Source organism: Cataglyphis hispanica, chromosome 17 (genome assembly GCF_021464435.1).
Source record: "Cataglyphis hispanica isolate Lineage 1 chromosome 17, ULB_Chis1_1.0, whole genome shotgun sequence".
Classification (NCBI taxonomy): domain Eukaryota; kingdom Metazoa; phylum Arthropoda; class Insecta; order Hymenoptera; family Formicidae; genus Cataglyphis; species Cataglyphis hispanica.
In genome coordinates, this window is record NC_065970.1 from 4,568,037 (window position 1) to 4,595,928 (window position 27,892).

General features: G+C 31.1%; 3 protein-coding genes and 1 pseudogene across 4 annotated transcripts; 3 read left to right on the forward strand and 1 right to left on the reverse strand.

Annotated features, from left to right (window-relative positions):
* The first annotated feature begins 1,228 nt into the window (after nucleotides 1-1,228).
* On the forward strand, nucleotides 1,229-4,221 carry LOC126855996 (uncharacterized; annotated as a pseudogene).
* A 1,958-nt stretch (nucleotides 4,222-6,179) lies between these two features.
* On the forward strand, nucleotides 6,180-10,024 carry LOC126856022 (uncharacterized). The gene is made up of 9 exons (XM_050604181.1): nucleotides 6,180-6,323; nucleotides 6,626-6,745; nucleotides 6,950-7,067; nucleotides 7,418-7,679; nucleotides 7,812-7,928; nucleotides 8,495-8,585; nucleotides 9,513-9,658; nucleotides 9,778-9,910; nucleotides 9,974-10,024. Exons 1-9 carry the CDS (start codon nucleotides 6,183-6,185, stop codon nucleotides 10,022-10,024), a joined length of 1,179 nt encoding a protein of 392 aa, XP_050460138.1. The 5' UTR covers nucleotides 6,180-6,182.
* A 1,539-nt stretch (nucleotides 10,025-11,563) lies between these two features.
* On the forward strand, nucleotides 11,564-26,878 carry LOC126855997 (uncharacterized). The gene is made up of 8 exons (XM_050604149.1): nucleotides 11,564-11,707; nucleotides 13,051-13,168; nucleotides 24,819-25,080; nucleotides 25,205-25,321; nucleotides 25,398-25,488; nucleotides 26,298-26,443; nucleotides 26,580-26,712; nucleotides 26,779-26,878. The coding sequence occupies exons 1-8, from the start codon at nucleotides 11,564-11,566 to the stop codon at nucleotides 26,827-26,829; spliced, it is 1,062 nt and encodes a 353-aa protein (XP_050460106.1). The 3' UTR covers nucleotides 26,830-26,878.
* LOC126856006 (uncharacterized) lies at nucleotides 19,763-22,264 on the reverse strand. 2 transcript variants are annotated; one of them, XR_007688309.1, is made up of 2 exons: nucleotides 22,182-22,264; nucleotides 19,763-20,034 (listed from the first exon to the last, which is right to left on the reverse strand). XR_007688309.1 is itself a non-coding variant. In XM_050604163.1 (2 exons), the coding sequence occupies exon 2, from the start codon at nucleotides 21,834-21,836 to the stop codon at nucleotides 20,997-20,999; it is 840 nt and encodes a 279-aa protein (XP_050460120.1). In that variant the 5' UTR covers nucleotides 21,837-21,970; nucleotides 22,182-22,253; the 3' UTR covers nucleotides 20,940-20,996. The 2 variants fall into 2 exon arrangements, 1 of the variants encoding a protein (XP_050460120.1); XM_050604163.1 differs by lacking the exon at nucleotides 19,763-20,034 and adding an exon at nucleotides 20,940-21,970 and having other exon boundaries at nucleotides 22,182-22,253.
* Nucleotides 26,879-27,892: the final 1,014 nt, after the last annotated feature.

The window sequence follows — 27,892 nt, forward strand, 5'->3', positions numbered from 1 at the left end:
TGACGTCACTATTAGAACTGTCATCGTAGGAACGGGTATCAAGATGTTTTTAATTAATATGTTTAGACAGAACTTGTGAATTAAAGTTATACAAAAATTATGTAAATATATAAAAGTTATGTACGTGATTACGTCATATATAAAAAGATTTCATTTAAAAGATAAATAATTAAATAAATAAATAATTTATGAGAAAAAAATTGATTTATATTTTTTACATATCTAGACTTAATATCATTTTATTAAAGTTTATTAAAAAAATTTTTTTTTCGTAAAAAAACAACTGCTACATTTCTTTTGCAATAAACCGACTGCGCAACGTAAGCTACATTTTGTAGAAAGAACAGTGTTAAAATAAATTATTTATTCTTATGCTGATATCTTTAATAATGCTGCATAAACATTATTATTTTTATACAAATCAATCGTAATACTTTTTAGCTAATTAAAAGCAATAATCTATTATTACTCTAAAAAAATCAACATATATCAAAAATTATTGACAAAAAAAAATTATTGATTTATATTTTTTTTTAAATTATTAAGAATCAAGAATTACACAAAACTTTTTGCAGATATAACAAGCTCTCAGACATATATGTAGAAATTAATATAGATTTCCTCGTAAAAAAAATTTACTTGTGTGTTGATGTATTGTCTGTTGTGTCGTCATTTGTCGTTAGAATATAACGTAATAATAAATAAATAGCACTTTAGAATATGAATAAATATCTAACGTAATATATTATATACAAACACGTTGCAAAAAATTTCATATATATCTAGTACAATGTTTAAAAAGCTGAAAGGTATTTCTCTCAAAGACGATGTGTATCTAGCAGAAGTACGCGACAGAATAAAGTTGAGCTGCTGAGAAGGAGGAAATGCGCCTGCGTGCTCTAAAAGCTCTAAAAGCAACCCCTCTCATAAGTAATTTTTTCTTATTTACGTAAAAGAAAGATATTACGTAAAAGATAGATAATTTAATTTTTCTCGACAATTGATCGGTTATTAACCGATCTCACTTTCTTTCAATTTCTGCGAAAATATAAAATGTTTATCACCTCATAATAGCATTTGCGCGCGTGTGTGAGTGTGTGTGTGTGTGTATGCGTGTGCTGTCGTCTTGTATTACATTAAATTACAGTAATAGTGCTAAAATTCACGCTACAAGAGAGATAATATTCAGACGATCAATAAAAAAGGAGGGGATAAGTGTGCACCCTTGCCGACTTTTTCGCAGGCACTTGCGCTCCGGACTTCGTAAAGAGATGATCTCTCTCGGGACACATTTTAAGCTCAATAGATTTCTATTACTCATTATTGGATTATGGCCTATGCAACAATCAAACCTAACTCGATTTCAGTTTATTTTCTTGACTTGTATTTTGATGACGAGTATTATATTCCAGGTAAGACAATATTTCATATTTATATATTTTATTTTTTATTATATTTTAATATATTATTGCGCAATAATTTTTATTATGTCATGCACGTGGATTAAAAATATCTAATTAAGACTAATCAAATTATTTTATCAGTTATATTATAAAAGTATAAATATCTTTTCTTTTTCTTCCTTTCTTTCTCTCTTTTCTCGTAATTATGAATCACATCTTAATATTATTATTTTAAATTTACTATATAAAAAATATTTAAAGATATAAAATTTATAATTTATTCATCGCTTAAAAAATAAATTCTTTAAAGTTATTACTTGCAGTTTACAACATTCATTACGTCAAGATGTACGCCGGTCTTTATCGTCAAGATTCTGTCTTCCATATCATTTTTTAGTACTTTTGCAATAAAATCCAACTTATTTTATCTTAACATCAAAGCCGTAAGTTTTATATTATTATAATTTATATGATTTGTATTTGATGAGAATCGATAGCTAACAAGTTGTAGTGAGTAGATTGATTGCGTGATAAGATGACTACTCTTGTTGAATAAAATAAAAAATGTTTAATATTATATATTAAACATTTACACATACATGTTGTTATTGAACATATATACATACGCATGCGCATGTATCACACCCCGTATCACACACACGCACGAAAATCATATACACAAATTTAGTGAAATGATAGGTGGAGGATTTATTGATGCAACTTCAGAATGTATGTAACGAATTAAAAGATAAAAATGAAATCAATATTATGAAAGAATATAGTTGCAATGCAAAACGTTACACAACTGCGTTGACAAGTAAGATAATATTTTTAAATTTTTACACGTGCCTACATTTTTTAAAATTTAATATATGAGTTATAAAAGTTTCAATGAAGATAAATTGATTTTGATAAATTTTTACAAATTCTCTCCATATTTATGTTTGTATAATGCATCAAAAGAGTTTATTAATCAATATTAAATATAATAAATCAATAAAATCAAATAGAAAAAATTGTAAAATTACAACAGTTATAACATATGTGATTGAAAAATATTATAATCAAATAAAAATTTATATATTAAATTTAATTATATCCATGTTATGTGTGTATATAATACTGAAAGCAATTAAAAAATTTCAGCAAGAAAAATTAATAGGATTTCATATTTAAATTCTTTTAGTACTTGCTGTTTGCAGCGTATTCGCTAGTATAGTGGCTATATTTTGGTCGAGTATTTGTTTTATTATATTATCGATAAACGTAACTCAATCACGTCGCCTACCGATTACGATGGAATACTTTATCGATCAAGAAAAGCACTTCTATTTGATTCTAATTCATATCAGTGTAGCGGTATGCATCGGAGTAATTACAATGGTAGCAATAGGAGCAATGCTAATTGCGTATTTTCAACATACCTGTGGTATGTTTAAAATTTCCAGGTAAAAAACAAACATAGAAATAATTATGAAGTTTCAAATTTTAAACATAATTCTATTGTTATTTTAAACAAATTTAGTATTTATGCTACAAAGACAAAAAATATAAATAAAATTTTGATGAATATGTTAATTGCAGTCATCGTATCAAATGTGCAATACCTATATTAGAAGGTACCGAATCAAAAAAATGAATTTAATACTGAAAAGAATAATTAGTGCCGTAAATATTCATCGGCAAGCTATGATGTTAGTTACTTTATTCGGTGATATACTTTTTACAATATGTATATGCAAATATACATATAACATTTATAATAACATCATCCCGTTTTTAAAGATTAATCAAACTTTTGGTATCTAAAATTGAGAAAATGTTGTTCTATTTAATACTTGTCGGAGTGATCTGTTTGAGTCTTAATCTCTTTCGAGTAAGTCCCGTGTTATATCTTTACATTCAATATTTTTAAAAATAATTAAAAAAAAATATATGTATATATATATATATATATATATATATTTTACGATATACTATATGTATTTTATATTATGAAGAAAAAGTTTTCTTTTTTCTCTCTCTTTTTCTTTTCAATCAACCCAGGTTCTCGCTCATTTTCTCACGTTTACTCACATTTCTTTTCTTTTTTCTCTCTCTTATTTTTGCTAATATTTTTGATTTTTGTTTAAAATATTATTATTTTATGTAAAATATATGATTTTTATCTTTAGATCAATCGCAATTGTTCGTCAATTAATAAGTTTTATTGTGAATAATGTTAGAGAACGTATACGAAATGCAGATGCAAATTTATTACAATCATGATGTTGTGTTTTAGATTTTTCAGATCGCAACATATGGACATAATTTCATGGAAATTTTATTTCCCTTTATATTTGTAACTAGTATTATTTTATACATGTTTATAGCCAATTATATTGCGCAAAATTTAACAGATCATAACAATGATCTTTTTGCTACCGTGTAAGAAACATTGTTTTAGGCAAATTGCATGAAATCATGCATTTTAAGAAATGCTTTATCAAATGCAGAAAGATCAATATTGCCGTGTAAAATCTATGTATATGTTATCTATATATGATTGCGTAGGTATGACGTTAAGTGGTATGAAGCTCCTCTACATATACAAAAATTGATATTATTTCTATTGCAAAAGGGACCAAAGAATTTACTATAAGTGTCGGTGGATTATTTGTCGGATCGTTGGAGTGTTTTGCCACGGTAAATATAATAAATATATTATCAAATTAAAACAAGATAACATTAAATTACATATTATATATATTATAAATAAACGTTACAGCTGGTGAAAACTTCGGTTTCTTATTTTACTGTTATATATTCAACGCAATAACAGGGCAAAAACATAAAATAATAAAGCAAGAAGAAAAATTGTAGTACAAAAATTATAATCTAAAAAAATTTAGTCAACTAAACCTCAATATTACGATTATATTACATTTAAAAGTTAAATGTGGTTAATTATTAATTCCATAGTTTGGTTTTAAATAGTTCTAATGGTCTCTTGAACAATCTAACAAGAGAGATCTCCAAAAATATAATTATATTTAATTAACGATATTTACATAGATTTTAATAAAATCATAAACTTTAAATCAAATGTAAGATACTGATACAAATTTATTTAATTTTATATTATTGCCATGTTTTATTTTAATTTTTGTATATATATATATATATATATATATATATATATATATATATATAGTCACGTTATTTTAATAATTTAAATATTGATAATATTTTAATTTAATTTATTACTTATTTCGATATTTTTCATAGCATCATTTTCTTTTGTAATGAACAGCCTATGTGTAAATAAAATATCAAAAATTGGGAAATAAAATTGCTTTTAATAAGAATCATATTATCCTTAAATATAACTTGATAATTTTAATGTCTTAAGTGTATATAAAACTAAAAAATATGATTAGTTTAACATTACACATTAAAATATTTTCTTATACATCCCTGGCATAAATAAAGATGACGTCTCGTTGCATATAAGTACTAATACCACGTACAATGATTTGCCGTAATCGTAAGGGATGCGATAGACTCTGATAGAGTCGCCTTTTATCGCCAAGATATCTGTTCACATCTGTCACATGGTACGGAGTCATGTCAAAAGAAAAGACCTTGTTATATTTTTCCCATTAGAAAATTACAAGCTTCATACAGAGAAACACAACGATTAATTTTTAACTGTAAAGAAACTTTCTTGAAATAATCATTTTATGTATTTATTTTTCTTTTTCAAATATAAATTTCATCAAATTTCGATAAAATTTCAAAACAGCCGCTATTTCTTTTGCATTAGAATCGATTATGCAACGTAAACTTTATTTTAAGGAGCGAACAGTGTTAAAATAAATTATTAATCTAATCTTTAATCTTATGAAAATATCTTTAATAATGCTGCATATACATTTTTATTTTTATACAAATTAATCATAACACTTTTATGCTAATTAAGAGGAATAACTTATATTGCTAATGTTATTACTTAAATAAATCAAAATATATTAAAAATTATTGACAGCATTTCTATTTTTCTAAATTATTAAGAAACAAGAATTACACAAAACTTTTTGCAGATACAACAACAACTCTCAGACATATATGTAGAAATTAATATAGTTTCCTTCGTAAAAAAATTTACTTGTGTGTTGATGTATTGTCTGTTGTGTCGTCATTTGTCGTTAGAATATAACGTAATAATAAATAAATAGCACTTTAGAATATGAATAAATATCTAACGTAATATATTATATACAAACACGTTGCAAAAAATTTCATATATATCTAGTACAATGTTTAAAAAGCTGAAAGGTATTTCTCTCAAAGACGATGTGTATCTAGCAGAAGTACGCGACAGAATAAAGTTGAGCTGCTGAGAAGGAGGAAATGCGCCTGCGTGCTCTAAAAGCTCTAAAAGCAACCCCTCTCATAAGTAATTTTTTCTTATTTACGTAAAAGAAAGATATTACGTAAAAGATAGATAATTTAATTTTTCTCGACAATTGATCGGTTATTAACCGATCTCACTTTCTTTCAATTTCTGCGAAAATATAAAATGTTTATCACCTCATAATAGCATTTGCGCGCGTGTGTGAGTGTGTGTGTGTGTGTATGCGTGTGCTGTCGTCTTGTATTACATTAAATTACAGTAATAGTGCTAAAATTCACGCTACAAGAGAGATAATATTCAGACGATCAATAAAAAAGGAGGGGATAAGTGTGCACCCTCGCCGACTTTTTCGCAGGCACTTGCGATCCGCACTTCGTAAAGAGATGATCTCTCTCGGGACACATTTTAAGCTCAATAGATTTCTATTACTCATTATTGGATTATGGCCTATGCAACAATCAAACCTAACTCGATTTCAGTTTATTTTCTTGTCTAGTATCCTGATGACAGGTATTTTATTTCAGGTAAGACAATTTTTTATATTTAAATTTTTTTTTCAATATTTTTTAATATACCATCGCATAATAATTTTTTACTATGTACGTGATTTAGAAATATCTTAATTTAGACTATAATAAATTGATTTTACCAACGGCATTATAATTGTGTATATAATTTCTTTCTCTCTCTCGTAATTATGTATTACATAATAATATTTAATTCAATTATTTTAAATACAAATGTATAAAAAAGCATTTAATGATATAGAATTTATAATTTGTTCATCACTTTCAAAATATAAATTCTTTAAAGTAACTACTTGCAGTTTACAGCATTCATTACGTCAAAATGTACGTCGGATTTCGTCGTTAAGATTCTGTCTTCCATATCTTTCTTTAGTATTTTCGTGATAAAATACACCTTATTTTATCTAAACATCGAAGCTGTAAGTTTATAAAATATAAGATTTATAATTTATGAAAACTGATAGCCCATAAGTTGAGTAGCTTGATCACGTGAGACTATTCTTTTTGTATGAAATAACAAAAAAAAATCTGATATGTATATACACATACGCATGCGCATGTACGTACACACACCTCTATACACACACGAAAAAGCCATACACACAAAGTTATTGAAATGACAGATGAAGGATTTATTGATGCAACTTCAGGATGTATGTAACGAAATAAAAGATAAAAATGAAATTGCTATTATGAAAGAATATAATTGCAATGCAAAACGTTTCACGACTGCATTAACAAGTAAGATAATATTTTTACATGCATCTACATTTTTTTATTTGATACAGATAAGTTATCAAAGTTTCAATGGGAAAAAAATTGACTCCGATAGAATATAACAATATTTCTGCATATTTATATTTATATTAATATTTGTGTAATGCATCAGAAAATTTATTAAAACATCATATATGCAAATATATGAAGATCAATATCAATATAATATATTAAAAGTATTACAACAGTTATTTGATCGAAATATAATACTTGTAGATTATAATGTATTAGAAATTTACAAGTAACACCTAAAGCAATTAAAAAATTTCCGCGAAAAAGATTAGTATAACAATTCAATATTTAAATCGTTTTAGTATTTGGCATTTGCAGCGTATTCGCTGGTATAATCGTTATATTTTGTTCAAGTATTTTTTCTATTTTATTATCGATAAACGTAACTCATTCACATCACCTGCCGTTTACGATGGAATATTTTATCGATCAAGAAAAGTACTTGTATTTGGCTCTGGTTCATCTCAGTGTAATAGTATGCATAGAAGCCATTACGATGATAGCAATAGGAGGAATGCTTTTTGCATATTTTCAACATACCTGTGGTATGTTTAAAATTTCCAGGTAAGAACATAGAAATAATTATGTATAGTTTGAAATTTTGATCACAATTTTATTGTTACGTTAAAAGAAATTTTTGTATTTATGTTACGAAGGCAGAAAAAATATACAGTTTGATGAATATATTAATTACAGTCATCGTATTAAATGTGCAGTACTTATCAATACACTAGAAGATATTAAATCACAGAAAATGAATTTAATACTGAAAGGAATAATTAGTGCTATAAATATTCATCGGCAAGCTATGAAGTTAGTCTAATCTCTATTCGATGACATATAGAGAGTATTTTTGGGTTTCAAAGCCGTAGCACACAAAAAAAAAACTTAAGCAGTAAGACTTAAGCGAATTGACCAAACAGTAAGGCATATTAAAATTTAAGCAATCCTGAAAATTCCGTATGGATGAAATTCTTAAGTTCTAAATCTTACTGCTTAAGTTTTTCTATGTGCCACTATGCGGCACTTAGAATTAAACTGACTAATTTCAGGTGGTTATAAAGGACGCCAAAACAAGTTAATTATGAAGTTGCTCACCTGCATGCATAATTATCTTGTTTTATACAAAAGTTTTATCATCTCTATTTAACCACAATAATAAAATTTCAAAAAAATAATTTTTTTCAAAGATTCATGCTCTTGTTAGTCTTTGATTCTCTAGTGCCAATATGGCTCATTTGCAGACACAGGTTTATTAACAAATTTGCCTTGTTTTGGTGTCCTTTATCACTATCTGAAATTTGTTGATTTAATTCTGGAACATTCTATTGTATACAAAAATATATATTATTTCTAATAATATATCTTCGTTTTTAAAGATTAACCAAACTTCTGGCATCCAAAATTGAGAAAATGTTGTTTTGTTTAATAATAGTCGAAGTGCTCGCTTTGAGTCTTAATCTTCTTCGAGTAAGTCTTGTGTTATGTTTTATTTATATTCATTATTTTCAAATAATACTTAATATACAGAGTGAGTCAGTTAAAGTGTTACAAACTTATACTAACTTATATTATAGAGAAAAATGTTTCATACAAAAGTTTTTTGATTTCGAAGATGGTGTCATTAGTTTGATCTTGCATAGTCATTTGAAGGTCACATGAAGGTCATCTTCAATTTTTTAAGCAAAAATCCCCATTTTTCATACCCATGTTCTTATAGTTTATCTCGAAAGATTTTTAAAATATTATAATAAAGTTTTTTTTATAAAAGAAAGGCAAGATTACGGTAAGATTATTAAAAACTCAATATTTTACAAGACATTTTGTATTCTTATATTTTTATATCAAAATATGTCAGATTAAGATATAAAATAATTCAAAAAATATTTAGAGCGTGATAAAAAAAGACTTTATTATAATATTTTAAAAAGCTCTCGAAATAAATTATATAAATGTGTAATAAAAATTGAGATTTTCATTAAAAAGTTTTAAGGTTTCTACATGATCATAATAATACTCTTCAAGATCATACTAATTCATGTTACATAATAAAATAACATATTGCTTCGTAACGGGTTATTTAAAACTCTGCAATTTTTATATGAAACAGTTTTCTCAAAAATGCGTAATTTTCTTAAAAAATGCCTATGAACGCTTCAGTACACTCTGTATATGGGATGCTCCCGGATTAAATGGTCAAACTTGAAATATGAATGTAGGACTTTAAAACAAAAATAATTTTTCTTTGAGATTATGCTCGTAAACGCTTCATTCAGGAGATATTAATAAATGATATCAATCGTAATCGTCCGCCAATTAATACGCTTTATTCTGAATGTTTAAAGAATATAAAAAATGCAGATACAAATTTGTTACAACCGCAATCTTGTGTTTTAGATTTTTCAGATTGCATCATATAAAGCTGATATCAAGGAAATTTTATTTCCTTTTATATTTGTAACTATTACTGTCTTATACATGTTTGTAGCCAATTATGTTGCGCAGGATTTAACAGATCACAATAGTGATCTCTTTGCTACCGTGTAAGAATTTTAGACAAATTATATGAAATCTCACAGTTGAAAGAATGTTTTATTAAATGCAGAAAGATCAATAAGGTTGTCGCGTAGAAATATATGTATATTTTGACACGATTGCATAGGTATGACGTTCAATGGCATGAAGCTCCATTATATGTACAGAAACTAATACTATTTCTGCTGCAAAAAGGAACCAAAGAATTTACCATAAGTGTCGGTGGACTATTTGTCGGATCGTTGGAGTGTTTTGCTACGGTAAATATGACAGTATGCCTCATCAAATAAATATACATACGAGATAACATATAAATATTACAGCTGGTGAAAGCTTCGGTTTCTTACTTCACTGTCATATATTCAATGCAATAATAAGGCAAGAAGAAAAATAATAGCAAAAAATTTATAATCTAGAAAAAATTTAGTTAACTATATCTTAATATTACAATTATATCGTATTTAAAAGTTAAATGTAGTTTATTATTAATCCTATAATTTGGTCTTAAATAGTCTTAAGTAGTTCTAATAATCTTAAATAATCATAAGAGAACATAAATATAGTTAATTAACGATATTACATAGATTTTAATACACCATAAACTTTAAATCAATTATAAAATAATCATACAAACTTTATTTTATATAATTCTCAAGTTTTATTATAACTTTTGTGATATATGTATTTTCACATTATTTTTAATGAATAATTTATATATTGTTAATTTTGCCAAATTTTTTAAAGCATAATTTATTTATAAATAAATGATTTACGTGTAAATAAAATATCAAGATTTAAAAAATAAATGTGTTTTTAATAAGAATATTATATTACATCATTAAATATAATTTAAATTTAAATATATATAACTGTAATTGGAAAATGTATAATCTGTTAAATATACGTATATAACTATAATTTTAATATTTTATTAGAGCTAAAAGAAATGATTATTTTTAAAGCTGTCCTACATAAAATTAGCTATTGCTATATAAAATTAGCTAAATTCTATATATCAATCAAGTAATAAATTTTTGATTAACGTTACATTATTTTTTAAACATTTCGATTTTTTATATATGCAATTTATATAACAAGACATGTCAAATATTATTTTTATATGTTTAAATTATTCTTAGTATTATCGTCTTTGAAGTTTTTAAATTTAAGTCTATTATTGATCAAAGTTACGTAAGTAAGTGATAATAAAGAATTATGTAAAAAATAAAAAGTGATGATTGGTAAATGTAACATGTCGATATTTAAAATAATAGTTTTTAAAATAATATTATTTATCGCGTTGATTGGTAATTAAAAGTTTAACATATATATTATGCACAAAGATCTTATGAACTAATTTAAATGATAACTTTTTATAACTTTTTATTTAATTATTTTTTATTATTTATTTAATTATTTATTAAATTTTTAAATAATATAGCTTTAACAGAAAGAGCCAATGACAAGAGTGAATGACTTTCGTCTGAAAGACCAAACGTACGTTATGAGTGCGGACAATAGAATGAAACGTGTAAATCCATGAGACAAAGAAGAAGTTGCAAATACGCATGCGCAACTTTCACGCCAGAAATTCTCTCTATAAATATTTTTCCTCGCATTTTCTTAAATAACACCCTGAAATTATTCCGCTATCAGACATCGATCGCTTAATTAGGGACTTTATTGCGAGAAATATGGTTAAACTATGGATATTCTACTTTTCTTGCGTTCTACAATTGTATCGGCTCTATGCGTTACACGAAATTATATGTAATTTTATACATAATTTTATACCAATTTGTGCTAAAATTTACACTAAAAGAAAAAAGGAATAAAGTATCTGGTGGATTAATGGAAAAAGAAGGGAATTTTTGTTACTTCACTGTCATATGCGTCTTAGACGTTGTAAGAAAATGATCCGCCTCGAGACTCAGTTTTTTAATCTCAATAGAATTCTTCTGCTCGCTATTGGCCTATGGCCTTATAAACAATCGAACCTCACTCGACTTCAATTCATTTTCTTATCTACTATTTTAACAACAAGTCTTATATTTCAGGTAAACTCTAATGTAACAATATTATTAATATATAAGAAATTAAAAGCATGCAAGAAAGCACATATATAACTTAAATTAAAATTAAATTGAAACAATAAAGGTTCTTACAAATTTCATACAAGAAATATCATACAAAGTGGTGGGGGAAGACAGTTAGAGTTTATCATTTAGCTTTTTATTTACATCAGATTATGTTTAAAAATTTTCCGATAACTCATAGTAATGTTTCGAATAGCTTAAAATTGGTAGACAAACTTTCGGAGATTTATATTATTAATAATTTTAGTCTAATCTCACTAGATATCATTTCTTTTTTTTATACAAATATATCTATTGAAATGGCGATGAATAATTTCGGATAGATGGTACATGTATATATGTATTTCCGATAATTGTAAGATCTCTAAAATTTTTCCTTTGCAATTAAATTTATTTCAAATTCAACTTTTTTTTACATTTAATATTATTTATTAATAAATTTTTGATACACTCTTTGGTGAGCTTCTCTCTGTCTCCTCTTATTGAGGATGTTATGATGCAAGATTTAGAGAAAAATGCACTTGAGGCATTAAAGTTCACCACTCTCTTTTTTTTTTATTTTAGCTGTATGGATGATATTGTTGTTCCGTCCTCTTTAATAAATTATATTAAATATTTTGGTAAAAATGTTTGGATTAATTTGCACGTAATAAAATATATGCGAAGTAGAAAAGGCTCTCTCCTTGTAAATGTAAACAAACCTTTTCCACGTCTGCTCTATACAAATACAACATAAACAAACTTTGTTTTTCCTTGTTTTATATAAGAAAAACATAAAATTGTGAAATTTTGAAACCGCATATCATTGGAATCAGAAGAGAGCGCTACAAAATTCAAAGTGTGTGTTATTTAGGAATGTATTCTCTACAATATATGTAAAAATAAAAACGATCCGTGAGGTTAATCCAAACATTTACCTAAAAAATTTGTGTATGCATGTGTGCTTATGACTTTAGAAAAATAACTTTTTTAAAATAAATTAAATCAAATTACTATTTACAGTTTACATAATTTATTTCACAAACATGTACTTCGTATTTTGTCATCAAAGTTTTATCTTTCGCATCTTTTTTTGCTGTCGGTGTGATAAAATATAATGTGTTTTGTGTCAATATCAAAGCTGTAAGTAAATTGACTTACAAAGTTGAAAGTTTACAGGATAACTTATGAGCTTACTCAAATATATACATCAAACTGAAGAGAGAGAAAAATATTTTAATCAAATAAATTTTTGTACAAACATTTTTTTCTCATTGTTATACATATATATAAAATTATTAAAAAAAAAAAAAAAAAAAAAACAGGTGAAAGATTTACTGGAGCAGCTACAGCATATCTATAATGAGTTAAAGGACAAAAATGAATTAGCTATCATAAATGCATATGGATGCCAGGCCAAACGTTGTACCGCTGCACTTACGAGTAAGATCTTTTTTATATTTTTAAATACGATAGTAGTATAGGGGCCACTATAGCGAGACAGGAATGTCCCCCCTTTTCCCCCTTGGCGCCAGCCCCCCGCTGTGATCCCTTCCCCCCCTGTCCCCCTGGGCAGGTACCTGAGAAAAAAAGAGTGGGGACTCGTGGACGTCCACGAGGCGATTTTTTAATTTTAAAATTTTTTTAAGAGTGGGGGGGAGTCGTGGACGTGCACGAGGCAGTTTTTTTTATTTTTTCCTGGGCTGGAAATACTCGGGCTGGAACCTGGGTCTTCTGCTTTTCTGGTCGGGGTCCTAGTGCGGTGGGCTAACTGAAATCTTACAAGAGTGAGAGTTAGATGTGGCATTTAAGCGAAGAGTAGCTCTCTCCGGCCCGGGGACCGAGCGCTCCGATTGGTTTGTCCTATAGTGGCCGGCTGTTTGATTGGTTCCGACGAGCTGGAAAAACGAGAGAGAAAATAGAGTGAGAAAGAGAGAAAGTGGACAAGATGTCCGAGGTGTCAGAAGCCGGTAAAATATCGGCCTCCGAAGACAGCAGAGATGTCCCATTGCATTCCCCTCCTCCTCCTCCTCCTTCTCCCCCCAGCCCTGTGGAAAATCGAAAAATATCGCATGACATACGGTATCTCTCGCCTTCGAGCGTCCTTACGGAAAAACTTCGAACTGCAGCGAGCGCGTCGCCCGCGTCTCTCCTTCTTGCTGAAAAAAGAAAAATCACCTAGTGCGGAATTATCAGTTATCAAGATATACAAACGTAATACGAAGTGTTCATGATCGGACATGATTGTCCGCGCCGGTCGAGTCATGCAACGCAGGTAGACGCGATGTCGTCATCGGAGGCGATACGCTATCGGAGATTGAAAGAGCTATGGCGCCGCAGAGTCTAGGAAGGAAAGAAGGAAGAAGAGAAAAGGAAAAAATTGAACGTTTTCAGGTTATATTTAAGATAAATAACATTTTTATTTACGCTACAGAAATGTTTTGTACAATTTTCTTACAGCTAAATATAATATTTATAGTATTTACAAAAAGATGTTAACTCTTAATGGACGGGAAATATGAGAATTCGTAAGTTATTATATACATCGATAAAAGTGTGAGAATCGAGAAGAATCGAATATGAGAAATTATTTATCTATTATATATCCGTATGGCAGTGAACACCAAGAGCTATGGCGCCGCAGAGTTTAGGATGGAAAGAAGGAAGGAGAGAAAAGGAAAAAATTGAACGTTTTCAGTTAATATTTAAGATTAATAAATAATACAAGTTCAAACTTGTTCAGTAATCTAAAACTATTTGTTAAGTAATCACACGAAAAAATATCTAGAAACTTCTAGAAAAGATTAGATAGGATACAAGGAAAAATTTTTCTACAGGACGTAAATACAGTTGTAATAAGTTATAAAGCGTAAATAAAAATTTATCACCCGTAGAATAAGTTTTTATATAGTAAAAAATTTTTATTATAAAATTTTATTTTACATAACTTTGTTTCTTCTACGAAAATATAAAAAATTTTTGTGACAAAATCATTACTGAAGCAGCAGCATAACAAAAATGCCTGTACAATAAAATTAAAATAAAAAATAACACCTGTAAATAACGTAATTAAAAATTATCTCTTTGTTCATATAATTGTTTCAAAGAAAGTGCGATTTTTCAACGCTTTTTGATTTTTCTGAAAGCTCTTCTATGAGAGAAACAGAGAGGTCTTTCAGAAGTGACTATTCATGGGCGTTTCTTTTTCGAAAAAGAGGGATATGCGTTTAAATAAATTCTTCGAGACAGGCTAGAAAAATTATTTCCAAGTCCTCCAGCGTTTGAATCTGCGTGTACTACCGTGTAAAAGCGTCATTGTATATTATTCGTGAAAATATATATATATTGCAAGAATACGATTCTAAAAATGGCGGAGCTTAAAAATATATTACGCAAGTGTATAATTATAGGAGCGAATTTGTCACCCTCGATAAACAGTGAACGATATTTATCCTCATTGTCGGACGAATCGCCGGAAATTAATTACGCGGTTTTCCGATCTTTCGCGTGTGCCTGCTCGGACACTGTACTAGCAGCATTGTACAAGTTAGGTTATTTTAACGATTTCGACGAACTGTTACATATCGCGGGTGAAATAGTGGAAATGCGCGAGGCGTTTAATCATGAGGAGGAGGATGCAGGAGGGCTTATAAGCTTCCTGTTAGCGCAACATCGTGGAAATCGTTTAACAGGTGAGCAATATGTTTTATTATTTACTATAGTACAATTGTAACGTAAACGAATATATAAGATGATGATAAAATTTTCAAATTTATCATAACTTATAGGACGGAACACTCAAGCGAGTACAAGCGTGCAAGAGACTCCCGCTAGGATGCAGAAACGTAAGGCCGAAGAAGAGCTTGAAGCGGAGTCTTCGTGTAAGTTATTTAAAAAATAAAATATTAATTTTCAAAGGCGTTTTAACAAGAATAATCACAAAATTTAAAGAAAAATAAAAATAATTTAGGTATAATTTTTATTTTATTTATAATTAATTATTTCTTTTGCTTCGACAGTGCAGAGAGGCGGTGGTAGTAGAAAGAAAAAATACCGGCCGCAGAACATGTGACGCAGACTCGAAATAATGAGGAAAGAAGCGAAGAAAACGAATCAGAAAATCGTGTCGCTAATCCCTCAGCGGCGGAGATTGAAGAGGAGGAAGAAGCAGAGATACCGCAACGACAACAGCAACAACCGGTTGGCAATAATTTTAGTTACATTAATTTATTAGCGGAAAATACGAGACAATTTAGGAGATTCGGAATAATGGGGAGAGAAGCGAGTTTCGCAATACGTCCGTTACATGACGATACAAATATTTACAGAGCATTAGAAAATGCATTTCGTGAAATTCACGCGTATGTGCTAAATACATGTCAACCAGACGATTATGTGGGGCTGTCCTTTCATTCGTCAAATTTAACTCATGGACCCGCGGGTATATCGTTTCGCCCTGCGCGTGACTTAACATACGAGGATATTTGGAGAGTCGTAAGTTCGGTAGCGCAGAGTGCCGGAGGTCTCGATATCGCGGAACGTTTCGATATTCGCGTTTTCAATGTCTCGGTTCCTTCGGGTCGTGGTCGCGTTAAATTAACTCGCGAGGACGTTGCAAAGCGCTCGATAGTAACAATTAATAATGTGGACAATTTGTGTTTTCCACGTTCACTCGTAGTAGCTCGAGTTTATTGTGAACGTGGTAATTTACGAACGGGCAAATTGCATGAAAAATGGAATAATATAAGACATCTTCATTCTCCGCTTCAGCGTGAGCTAGCAATGCAATTAACTAGGAATGCCGGTGTTACAATAACTAATGAGGGTTGCGGAATTGTAGAAATCGAACGCTTTCAACGCTATCTTGCAGTTGATAACATCGCGATTGTAGTTTACAATTTCGCCACTTTTGCTCGTGGTGCGAAACCTATGTACGACGGTATCGCGACACTCGCTTCACTCGAACGTGAACCCGCGCTACGTCTAAATGTAATGTATTACGAGCGTTTACGACATTATAATCCCATTGTAAATTTAAATGCCGCCGCGGGTTGTCGAAATTATTGCGAACCATGCAATATAGGTTATCGGAACGATAAAACGGGTCATCGTTGTCCGAGTAAATGTCCGCGATGTTTCATTCTGCCATCGTGTAAACAGTCAGACGTGGAAATTATAAAATGCAACGCATGTAAACGTGCATTTTTCGGTAAGGAGTGCTTCGAACGTCATCGTAGCGTAAAATCATACGACGGTAAATCATCCGTTAGTATTTGCAATGCCGTACGATTTTGCGATGAATGTGGACGTATCGTTAAATTTAGCATGAAACACGAATGTGGAGTTTCTTACTGCAAATTATGCCAGTCGCCAAAGCCGGAGAATCACTTATGCTACATGCAGCCTCTTCGACACATTGATGATTCCTCTAACGAACCGTCAACTTCGTCATCGACAACGGCAACGTTACCGTACAAGAAGGAACGCGTAGCATTCGTGTTTTATGATTTTGAAACACGGCAGGATGAGACGCTCGAAGGTACAACTACCGTAAAGAAGCACATCCCCACTCTTTGCGTAGCGCAGCAAATTTGCGAGGCGTGCGCGAAAAAATAATTTATCCGTGCGGTGTCGTTGGTGCGGGGTGCGAGAGTTCGTATTTTGTCACGATCCGGTAAAACAGTTTGTCGATTTTGCAACGCGAACGACGAAATATTTTAAGCAAATCATCTGTATAGCGCATAATGCAAAAGCGTTCGACGCACAATTTATTTTAAAGTATATTGTCGAAAATCGTAATAACCTAGAGCCTAAATTAATATTAAGCGGCACAAAGATCGTCGTATTAACGGTAGGACATACGAAATTCATCGACAGTGTAAATTATATGCCGATGCGTTTATCCGATTTACCGAAAGCTTTCGGATTGCAGAATACGGCGGATAAAGGCATTTTTCCACATTTATTTAATACTGTCGAAAACCAATCGTATGTCGGACCCTTACCGGACTTACATTATTATTCTCCGGAATCGATGAAAACAAAAGAGCGCGAACACTTTCTTGCATGGCATGCCGATATGCGACAAAAACATCGTGTTTGATTTCCAACGCGAAATCATTCGCTATTGTCGTACCGACGTCGATATTCTTCGACAAGCATGCATGGCGTTTAGAAAAATTTTTATCGAACGTGGAAATGTGTGTCCGTTCGAGGAATGCACAACTATTGCTTCGACATGCATGACTGTTTTTCGAAAAACTTTTGCACTCGAATACGATAGGCGTCATTCCGGCAGGTGGATACAGAAAAGCAAATAATCATTCGCGTAAAGCTCTACAGTGGTTGATATGGATGGAGCGCGAGCTCGGACATTCTATAAATCACGCAGGGCGCTCGCGTGAATATCGTACAATCGACGGTACGCTCGTCGATGGATATTATGAAACGTCTGATACGACAGGAACGACGCAAAGGCATGTACTGCAATTTCACGGATGTTTTGGCACGGATGCCCGTCTTGCTTTCCTTTGAATCGCGACAGACCGATTTCATCATCGGACTGTAAGGATACAATCGACTCACGTTATGAGCGAACTCTCGCTATCTCGTGGAGACTGCGTCAACGGAAATACTCTGTAATGGAAAAGTGGGAATGCTCTTTCGATCGCGATATGCGAGATAATCGTGAAATGCGCGAATATCTCGACAATCACCCGCTGGTGGAAACATCTCCGCTCGATCCGCGCGATGCGTTTTTCGGTGGACGCACGGGTAATATTGTGACGCGATATGAAGTTACAGGTATGGAAAAATACGTTACGTGGACGTATGTTCCTTGTACCCTTATGTTTTGAAAACTGGCGCTTTCCCGATCGGTCATCCCGATATTTATGTCGGCGATGAATGTTCCGCATTAATCGGGAAGGCACCGAATTATAATTTTAATACATTGGAGGGTTCATACGTTGTAGAGTACTCGCTCCGCGTAATCTATTTCATCCCATACTCCCATATCGCGTGAAGGGAAAATTACTTTTGCATTGTGTCGCAGTTGCTGTGAAACCTTTTCGCAAACGACTTGCACACACGACAATGCAGATGAGCGCGAATTCGAAGGTACATGGGTGTCCTGCGAATTACGCAAGGCCGTTGAAAAGGTTATCTCGTGACGGCGGTAAGCGAGATTTGGCAATACAAAGTCAGTCGATTCGATCACACGACGCGTCAAGGAGGACTATTCGCCGGATATATAAATACATTCTTGCAACTTAAGCAAGAGGCCAGCGGATGGCCGAGCGAATGCGGGGAAAACGACGATGATGCTAAAGAACAATATTTGCGGGAATATGAAAAGACCGAAGGTATTGTTCTCGATAAGCGTAACATCGCGCGAAATCCCGGCTTACGTTCTGTCGCGAAGCTATGCTTAAATTCTTTTGGGGAAATTCGGTCAACGTTCCAATTTGACTAATACGGAAGTCGTGAGATCGCCGCAACGTTTTATAACTTTGCTGACGAGCGCCGAGCATGAAATATCCGATATATTACCCGTGAACGACGAAGTAATATATGTTTCATGGCGACTGCGACAAGAAGCAGTTGTTTCCTCCCCATTGACTAACGTCGCGATAGCGGCATATACGACAGCACAAGCTCGTTTAACATTATACTCTTATTTAGAGCGATTAGAACGTCGTGTTTTGTATTATGATACAGATTCATGTATCTACGTAAGCAGCGGCGATCCGAACGAATATGAGCCACGTACAGGAAATTTTTTAGGCGATATGACCGACGAGCTCGAGAGCTATGGTAGCGGCAGTTATATCGAAGCGTTCGTATCCGGCGGTCCGAAATTTTATGCTTATATCGTACGTACGCCAGACGGACGAACGCACGAAGCGTGTAAAGTTAAAGGTATTACTTTAAATTATGAAAACTCACAGCTTGTTAATTTCAATAGTATTAGGGATTTATTATTAGCTAAAGAGACAGAAAATGAGGAGAACGATGAAAAGCCGAAACTTCGATAAATTTACGCTTCAGAGCAATACGACGTACCGCGTTCCACGAGTTGGTAACGCGGGATGAAACCAAAGTATGTGAGCCTGTATTATTAAAACGTAGATTTATTAATAGTCGGTGTTCACTGCCATACGGATATATAATAGATGAATAATTTCTCATATTCGATTCTTCTCGATTCTCACACTTTTATCGATGTATATAATAACTTGCGAATTCCCATATTTTCCGTCCATTAAGAGTTAACATCTTTTTGTAAATACTATAAATATTATATTTAGCTGTAAGAAAATTGTACAAAACATTTCTGTAGCGTAAATAAAAATGTTATTTATCTTAAATATAACCTGAAAACGTTCAATTTTTCCTTTTCTCTTCTTCCTTCTTTCCTTCCTAGACTCTGCGGCGCCATAGCTCTTTCAATCTCCGATAGCGTATCGCCTCCGATGACGACATCGCGTCTACCTGCGTTGCATGACTCGACCGGCGCGGACAATCATGTCCGATCATGAACGCTTCGTATTACGTTTGTATATCTTGATAACTGATAATTCCGCACTAGGTGATTTTTCTTTTTTCAGCAAGAAGGAGAGACGCGGGCGACGCGCTCGCTGCAGTTCGAAGTTTTTCCGTAAGGACGCTCGAAGGCGAGAGATACCGTATGTCATGCGATATTTTTCGATTTTCCACAGGGCTGGGGAGAAGGAGGAGGAGGAGGAGGGGAATGCAATGGGACATCTCTGCTGTCTTCGGCGCCCGATATTTTACCAGCTGCTGACACCTCGGACATCTTGTTGACTTTAATATTGCTCGTGTATGCGAGGAATAATAAGCTTATCCGCGCTCCGGGGCCCACCGCGGCGGCCGCATGCTCGCGCTAGCGTTTCCGGTCGGCGAACGAGCGAAAAGTACCGCGGCCAATTAGCTGATAAGCAGCCGCGGAATCGACGCGAGTAAGCGTATTCGCGGAGGTGAGCTCGCGTCAGCGTTTTTGAGCACCGCTGCTTACGAGCTTGTACGCGGTGCTCTATGCATGCTTATGCTAAAAATAAGATGTTCGTCTAACGCGCGGCTATCGCGCAATATTACTAGGCGATAAAATTTTTTATGTTAATAGTAAAGAAGAGGGGAGGAAGAGGGAGAGGTGATTAATAGGAAAGAAGTAGGGTAAAAAAATATATTTAAGTTTTTTAAGGTTAAAACATTCTATTTATTGAAAATAAAATTTTTCTTTTTTATAAAACTAACAATTGCGCTTTAGTAAAATTATACGTACAATTTCATTAAAACCTAGCGAAAGCAATTCTTCGAATACAATATTAAAATATACGTCTAAAAATGGTAAATTATTTATTTGTGTTCGTACATCACGCTCGATTTCTTCAAAATTACCTCTAATTGTAAGTTTTATAATTTCACAATCTACGTAAGACGAGGGAAGTTTTAATTCTATTTCGTTAATCAGGTATTTGGAGCACTCGTTGACGGTGTCGGTAATGGGAATTAACCGTGCCAAATGAGCGTCCACACATCTTGCGATATCTTCCAGGCCGACAAAAGTAGTTTTCTGCATCACAATGGCGACGCTGTACGTTTTTTGCTTCTTCAACGGGGGCTGCTCCTCCGTCTCGTTATTATTCGCCGGTTGTCCCGCATTTTCCTTATAACTCACTATCACTGCCCTTGTTCCGTAAGCGGTTGTGAAGCCGATGGAAATATTGTTGATAATAATCGGACTTGGTTTGGATTTTTGATTCTCGCACAAATACTGCTTCATCTGCTCCATGCTGATTTGAAATTGCTGCCAGGTGTCGGTGTCGAGACATATTCCATCTGCATAATTGCCTGTTAATTTTACAATCGGTACAAAGCAATTTTCGCTCGTCGCCTGCAATCCCACGTGAATCTTCTTAGTATACGATGCGTTAAGCTCGTACGTCGTCGATAATAATAAATATCGCTGATCGTTTCTTCTATCGAAGTCGGTCTTGAGGCCCGATTTGTTAATATCACAAACGTGAGTAGATTTAACAAAATCGGTTAGCTTTTTCCGTTCACTGGATACTTTTTTTGCGGCGGCCATTTTTATCACTTTTTTACCGAGAACTAGTTGAACACTGGTCACAACAACGACGAATACTTGTACCGAAGCCGAAATGAAGATTTCGAGCAAACTCAAATGAATAAAGTTCCGCGTTTTCTCGCCTTACTTATATACTGAAATATAAGGAAAAGAGGGGAAAATATGCAGCTAAATAATTGAAAAACAACGAATTCCCATATTTTCCATCCATTAAGAGTTAACATCTTTTTGTAAATGTTATAAATATTATATTTAAATGTAAGAAAATTGTACAAAACATTTCTGTAGCGTAAATAAAAATGTTAAATTTAATGTAAATGTTAAAATATTTATCTTAAATATTACCTGAAAACGTTCAATTTTTTCCTTTTCTCTCCTTCCTTCTTTCCTTCCTAGACTCTGCGGCGCCATAGCTCTTTCAATCTCCGATAGCGCATCGCCTCCGATGACGACATCGCGTCTACCTGCGTTGCATGACTCGACCGGCGCGGACAATCATGTCCGATCATGAACGCTTCGTATTACGTTTGTATATCTTGATAACTGATAATTCCGCACTAGGTGATTTTTCTTTTTTCAGCAAGAAGGAGAGACGCGGGCGACGCGCTCGCTGCAGTTCGAAGTTTTTCCGTAAGGACGCTCGAAGGCGAGAGATACCGTAGGGGAATGCAATGGGACATCTCTGCTGTCTTCGGCGGCCGATATTTTACCGGCTTCTGACACCTCGGACATCTTGTCCACTTTCTCTCTCTCTCACTCTATTTTCTCTCTCGTTTTTCCAGCTCGTCGGAACCAATCAAACAGCCGGCCACTATAGGACAAACCAATCGGAGCGCTCGGTCCCCGGGCCGGAGAGAGCTACTCTTCGCTTAAATGCCACATCTAACTCACTCTTGTAAGATTTCAGTTAGCCCACCGCACTAGGACCCCGACCAGAAAAGCAGAAGACCCAGGTTCCAGCCCGAGTATTTTCAGCCCAGGAAAAAATAAAAAATAAAAAAAAAACTGCCTCGTGCACGTCCACGACTCCCCCCACTCTTAAAAAAATTTTAAAATTAAAAAATCGCCTCGTGGACGTCCACGAGTCCCCACTCTTTTTTTCTCAGGTACCTGCCCAGGGGGACAGGGGGGGAAGGGATCACAGCGGGGGGCTGGCGCCAAGGGGGAAAAGGGGGGACATTCCTGTCTCGCTATAGTGGCCCCTATACTACTTACGATCACATTTTCTTTTTAACTTGCAAAAGCTGTCAAAATTTTAACTGAAAATCATGTATAATATGCAACAATCTTTTTATAAATATATCACATATATATCAGTTATGCCTACCAAAACATTTGTGACACACACACATGTTTACGCATTTATAATAACACACATGCATTTACTAACAAATACAGATGTAAGAAAGTAACAAATATAAAAAAAACAATCTTTTTTTATTGAAAAAAAGATTTTTTTTTAAATATATTATTTTTCTTTGCTACTTTTTTGTTAATACAATAAAAAAACTAAAGTTTTTGTGTTTTTAATTTATCTTTTCAGAAAATTATTTTAACGAATTGATGCGCTTTTTGCAATAATAAATAGACTGTTTCTAATAAAAAAAGCATTAAAAAAAGTATGCTTTTTTTATTAAAAAAAACAAATTTGATTTTTTAATTATTTTTTTTAAAATATAATATTACTTTTGTCATATTTTTTTTTGTTAATAAAATCAAAAACAAAAAATAACAATTATAAATTATTTATATATTATTTAAAGGTTAAATAAATAAAATTATTAATTATTATAGATACAAAGTTATGTTTTTTTTTGTAAATTTATGATACAGACAATTCTTTTAACTTTTTGATTTATTTTTGGAGATTTTATCCAATTAAAAATATTAATTACATAATTTTATAGCCAATTAGAAAGCTATTTACATTTAAAATAGTGTTGATTAGCTTAAATTTATCATTTAAAAAATTAAAAATAATGAGGAATCAACTTGCAATAATTGAAATATAAAGATGTTAATATTTAGAAAAAATATTTTGAAAAAAAAGAATTATTGTTCTTTTTCAGAAAAATTGTAATTTATAAAGAAAAATGGGAAACCTTGATATTAGCTCACCAATTTCAATAACCTTGATATACAGAGTGTCCCATTTTAAAAGTTCCACCCTCATAACTTTTTAGGATCAACGATTAAAAGAAAACGACTCATATAAAAGTTGTAGGGAACAAAGGGGACTATCTAATAGTGACCTTGGATTTGTCATTAAAGATCATTTTCAAGGTTAGATACAGAAAATAAATAATTGTTTTTAAAAAAATGTAAATTATTTGCAACATATTTTTTTATAACAATTATTTATTTTTTCTTTACACCATTTGATTTATCTTATTATCCTGTACATAAAAGTATTACAATACATTATCAAACACTAAATAATTTTCGAGATATTTTATATTTTATACTAAAATATGTCAGATTAAGATACAAAATAACTCAAAAAATTCTTAATGAAAAAATACTTTATTATAGTGTTTTGAAAAGCTCTCAAGATAAGCTACAAGAATATGCAATAAAAATGGGAGTTTCTATTTAAAAAACGAAAATTGACCTTTAAATGACCTTGAAAATGACCTTTAATGTCAAATCCAAGGTCACTATTAGATAGCCCCCTTTGTTCCCTACAATTTTTGTCCGAGTCGTTTTCCTTCAAACGTTGATCCTGAAAAGTATAAGGGTGCAACTTTAAAAATGGGACACCCTGTATATTGTCAAATCGATTCATTAAAATCAATGAGATTGGCGCTAATATCAAGGTTTAAATGTGCAATTAATAAACACAATATAAAAATTGATCACAGTTTGGTTAATAACAATATACTTAAATTGATAATGCATGAATGAGATTGAAATAGCACAAACCAACTGTAGAAAAATTATATTACAAAAATTTTAATAACAATTGCTCTTTAACATTTTTAGTATGTGCTATTTGTGCCATATTTACTATTATCGTCGTTCAGTTTTGGTCGAAAATTCTCAATATTATATTACCAATGAATGTATCTCGATTGTATAATTTACCGATTACAATAGAATACTTTGTCGATCAAGAAAGATATTCCTATTGGATTCTATTACACACTAATATGTCCATTTGCATCGGTGCAACTGCAGCTGTGGGAATTGGAACAACGCTTATTGCGTATTTTCAATATATCTGTGGTATGTTTAGAATTTCCAGGTGAGAAACAAACATAGAATTACAAGAAATTTCGAGTATTAAATAAGATTTCTTTATTATGTTGAAAAAAATCTAGTTTCTTTAGCAAAGAAAATGTACACTTTGATAATTACATTAATTACAGTTATCGTATTAAACGCGCCATGCACATTAATACGTTAAAAAATAATAAATTTAAGAATGAGATTTTAATATTGCAAGGAATAATTAGTGCTGTAAATATTTATCGGCAAGCTACGAAGTTAGTATTTCTGTTCGACGATATGTACATATGTACGAGTAGAATATGTCTAATAATATTTTTTTGGTCTTGAAAGATTGTCTGAGCTTTTGACATCGAAAATTGAGAAAATGTTGTTATGTTTAATATTAGTCGGAGTGATTTGTTTGAGTCTTAATCTCTTTCAAGTAAGTCTCGTGTTATGTCTTTTATATCCACTATTTTCAAGCAACATTTTTAATAGAGACACGATGGTGTCTCGCGCCAAATCACATGCAACAAAGATCGCAGCAACGGCACCGTGTATCTATCAAGACACACGGTAAAGTAATGATATACACAGTGCCGCAATTTCGTTTCAATCTTAAGATTGCGAACAAAATTGAGATACTTTATATATCCAGTGACTTTAAAGGCCATTGCACGTAAAAAAATTTTAGTCGTAACTGTAAGACCGTAAGCAAATCAATCAATCACAATTAAATATTAATATAAATGTTAAATTATAAATTAAATATAAATTATAAATTATAAAATATAAATATAAATTATAAATTAATATAAATTCTTATTATGTCATTGGAATGCTTGATTGTGATTGCCGATTTGCTTACAGTCTTACGATTATTTTTAATCAAAATTTTTTATTTCTTTTTTATTTGTATTAATTTGTAATTTTAATTTGTATTAATTTATAATTTTTTTTTAAATTTGTATTGTAATTTTATATTATAATAAAGTGTATTTTTTTTTTCTTTTTCTTTCCACTCTCTTTCTCTCCCTATTTTCTCTCTCTCTCTCTCTCTCTATCGCTCTCTTTTTCTTACTGATATCTTTGACATTTTTTAAATATTAATCTTTATTACATTTTTATTTTTAGCATTTAAATTTTTATGTATGCATATATCAGTCGTTAATTAATAAGTTTTATGACGAATAATGTTTAGAGGAAGAAATGCAAATGCAAATTCATTACAACGGCGATCTTGTGTTTTAGATTTTTCAAATCGCATCATATGGAAATGATGTCAAGGAAATTTTATGTCCCTTTATAATTGTAACTATTACTATCTTATATATGTTTTCAACCAATTATATTGCGCAGGATATAACAGATCACAATAATGACTTCTTTGCTACGGTGTAAGTAATGCTGTTTTAGATAAATTGTATGAAATCTCGCATTTTAAAGAATATTTGGTTAAACGCAGAGAAGTCAATGTTGTCGATTAGAAATATATGTATATGTTGTCTTTACGTATATATTATGATTACGTAGGTATGATGTTCAATGGTATGATGCTCCGTTACATATACAGAAATTAATATTATTTCTGCTGCAGAAAGGAACAAAAAAGTTTACTGTAAGTATCGGTGGACTATTTGTGGGATCGTTAGACTGTTTCGCCACGGTAAATATAATAAGTATATTATGAAAATATAAATACGAGGCAACATATTGCAAATAAACATTACAGCTGGTGAGAACTTCGGTCTCTTACTTTACTGTCATATATTCAACGCATTAATAAGGTAAAAAGAACAATAATATATATAATAAATTATAATGCAGCAAAGATTTAGTTAAATATAAATCTCAATATTACCATTATATTACACATTTGAAAGTTAAAAATGGTTTATTATTAACCCCATAATTATATTTAAATAGTCATAAGAGAGAGATACTTAGATCTTGAAAATACTTAGATCATTAATTGATTTAATTTATTTAATTTATCTAATACTAAATTCTGCGCATCTTATCCTTCCTATTTTATTTTATTTATTTTTTTTATATCTCTTAAAATAAATAATTTTATTTATAAATAAATATTATTTTCTTAATATCTTCAATATTATGCTTTTTAATTTATAAGTTATATAAATTAAATTTTATAACAGTTTATTATAAAGTACATTATATAGTCAATATCAGAATTTATAAAAAGAAAATTATAAAATTATAAATTATAAATTAAATTCTAATATTGATGTAAATGACTCATACATAAATACATATTTAATATTAAAGATATTATATAAATTTACAATATTTCATAAACTTTGTCGAATAAAATATAAAATAGATATTTACTTAATTTTACATTACTTTTAAGTTTTATTTTAATTTTTGTGATATATGTACTGTACTCACATTACTTCTAATGAATAATTTATGTATTGTTAATGTTTGTCAAATTTTTTTATAACTTAATTTTCTGTATAATAAAAAGTCTATGCGCAAATGAAATATAAAGATTTGAGAAATAAAGCTGTTTTCAATAAAAATCATATCTTCAGAACTTCATTACTTGATAATTTATATATCTTTTGTATGTAAAGCTAAAAATGATGATTATTCCTAAAAATGATCCATAAAATTAGCTATTATACAGGGTATTCTCGAGAAAATGACTACATTTCAAATATAAATTTATCACCTCAAAATAGAAAATAAAAAAAAAAAAAAATTATTTTCATTTTGAAGTCTTATATTCATATTTCCAGTTTGGTCATTTAATTTGGGAGTACCCTGTATATGCTATATATCAAATAGCAGATTTGATTAACACGTTACATTGTTTCAAG

Coding starts and splice junctions, on each gene's coding strand:
- LOC126856022 (XM_050604181.1), top strand. CDS start 6,183: ATGATCTCTCTCGGGACACATTTTAAGCTCAATAGATTTCTATTACTC. Junction 8,586..9,512: donor TGAGTCTTAATCTTCTTCGA/GTAAGTCTTGTG, acceptor CTTGTGTTTTAG/ATTTTTCAGATTGCATCATA. Junction 9,911..9,973: donor CGTTGGAGTGTTTTGCTACG/GTAAATATGACA, acceptor TAAATATTACAG/CTGGTGAAAGCTTCGGTTTC.
- LOC126855997 (XM_050604149.1), top strand. CDS start 11,564: ATGATCCGCCTCGAGACTCAGTTTTTTAATCTCAATAGAATTCTTCTG. Junction 25,081..25,204: donor GGTATGTTTAGAATTTCCAG/GTGAGAAACAAA, acceptor CATTAATTACAG/TTATCGTATTAAACGCGCCA. Junction 26,713..26,778: donor CGTTAGACTGTTTCGCCACG/GTAAATATAATA, acceptor TAAACATTACAG/CTGGTGAGAACTTCGGTCTC.
- LOC126856006 (XM_050604163.1), bottom strand. CDS start 21,836: ATGGCCGCCGCAAAAAAAGTATCCAGTGAACGGAAAAAGCTAACCGAT.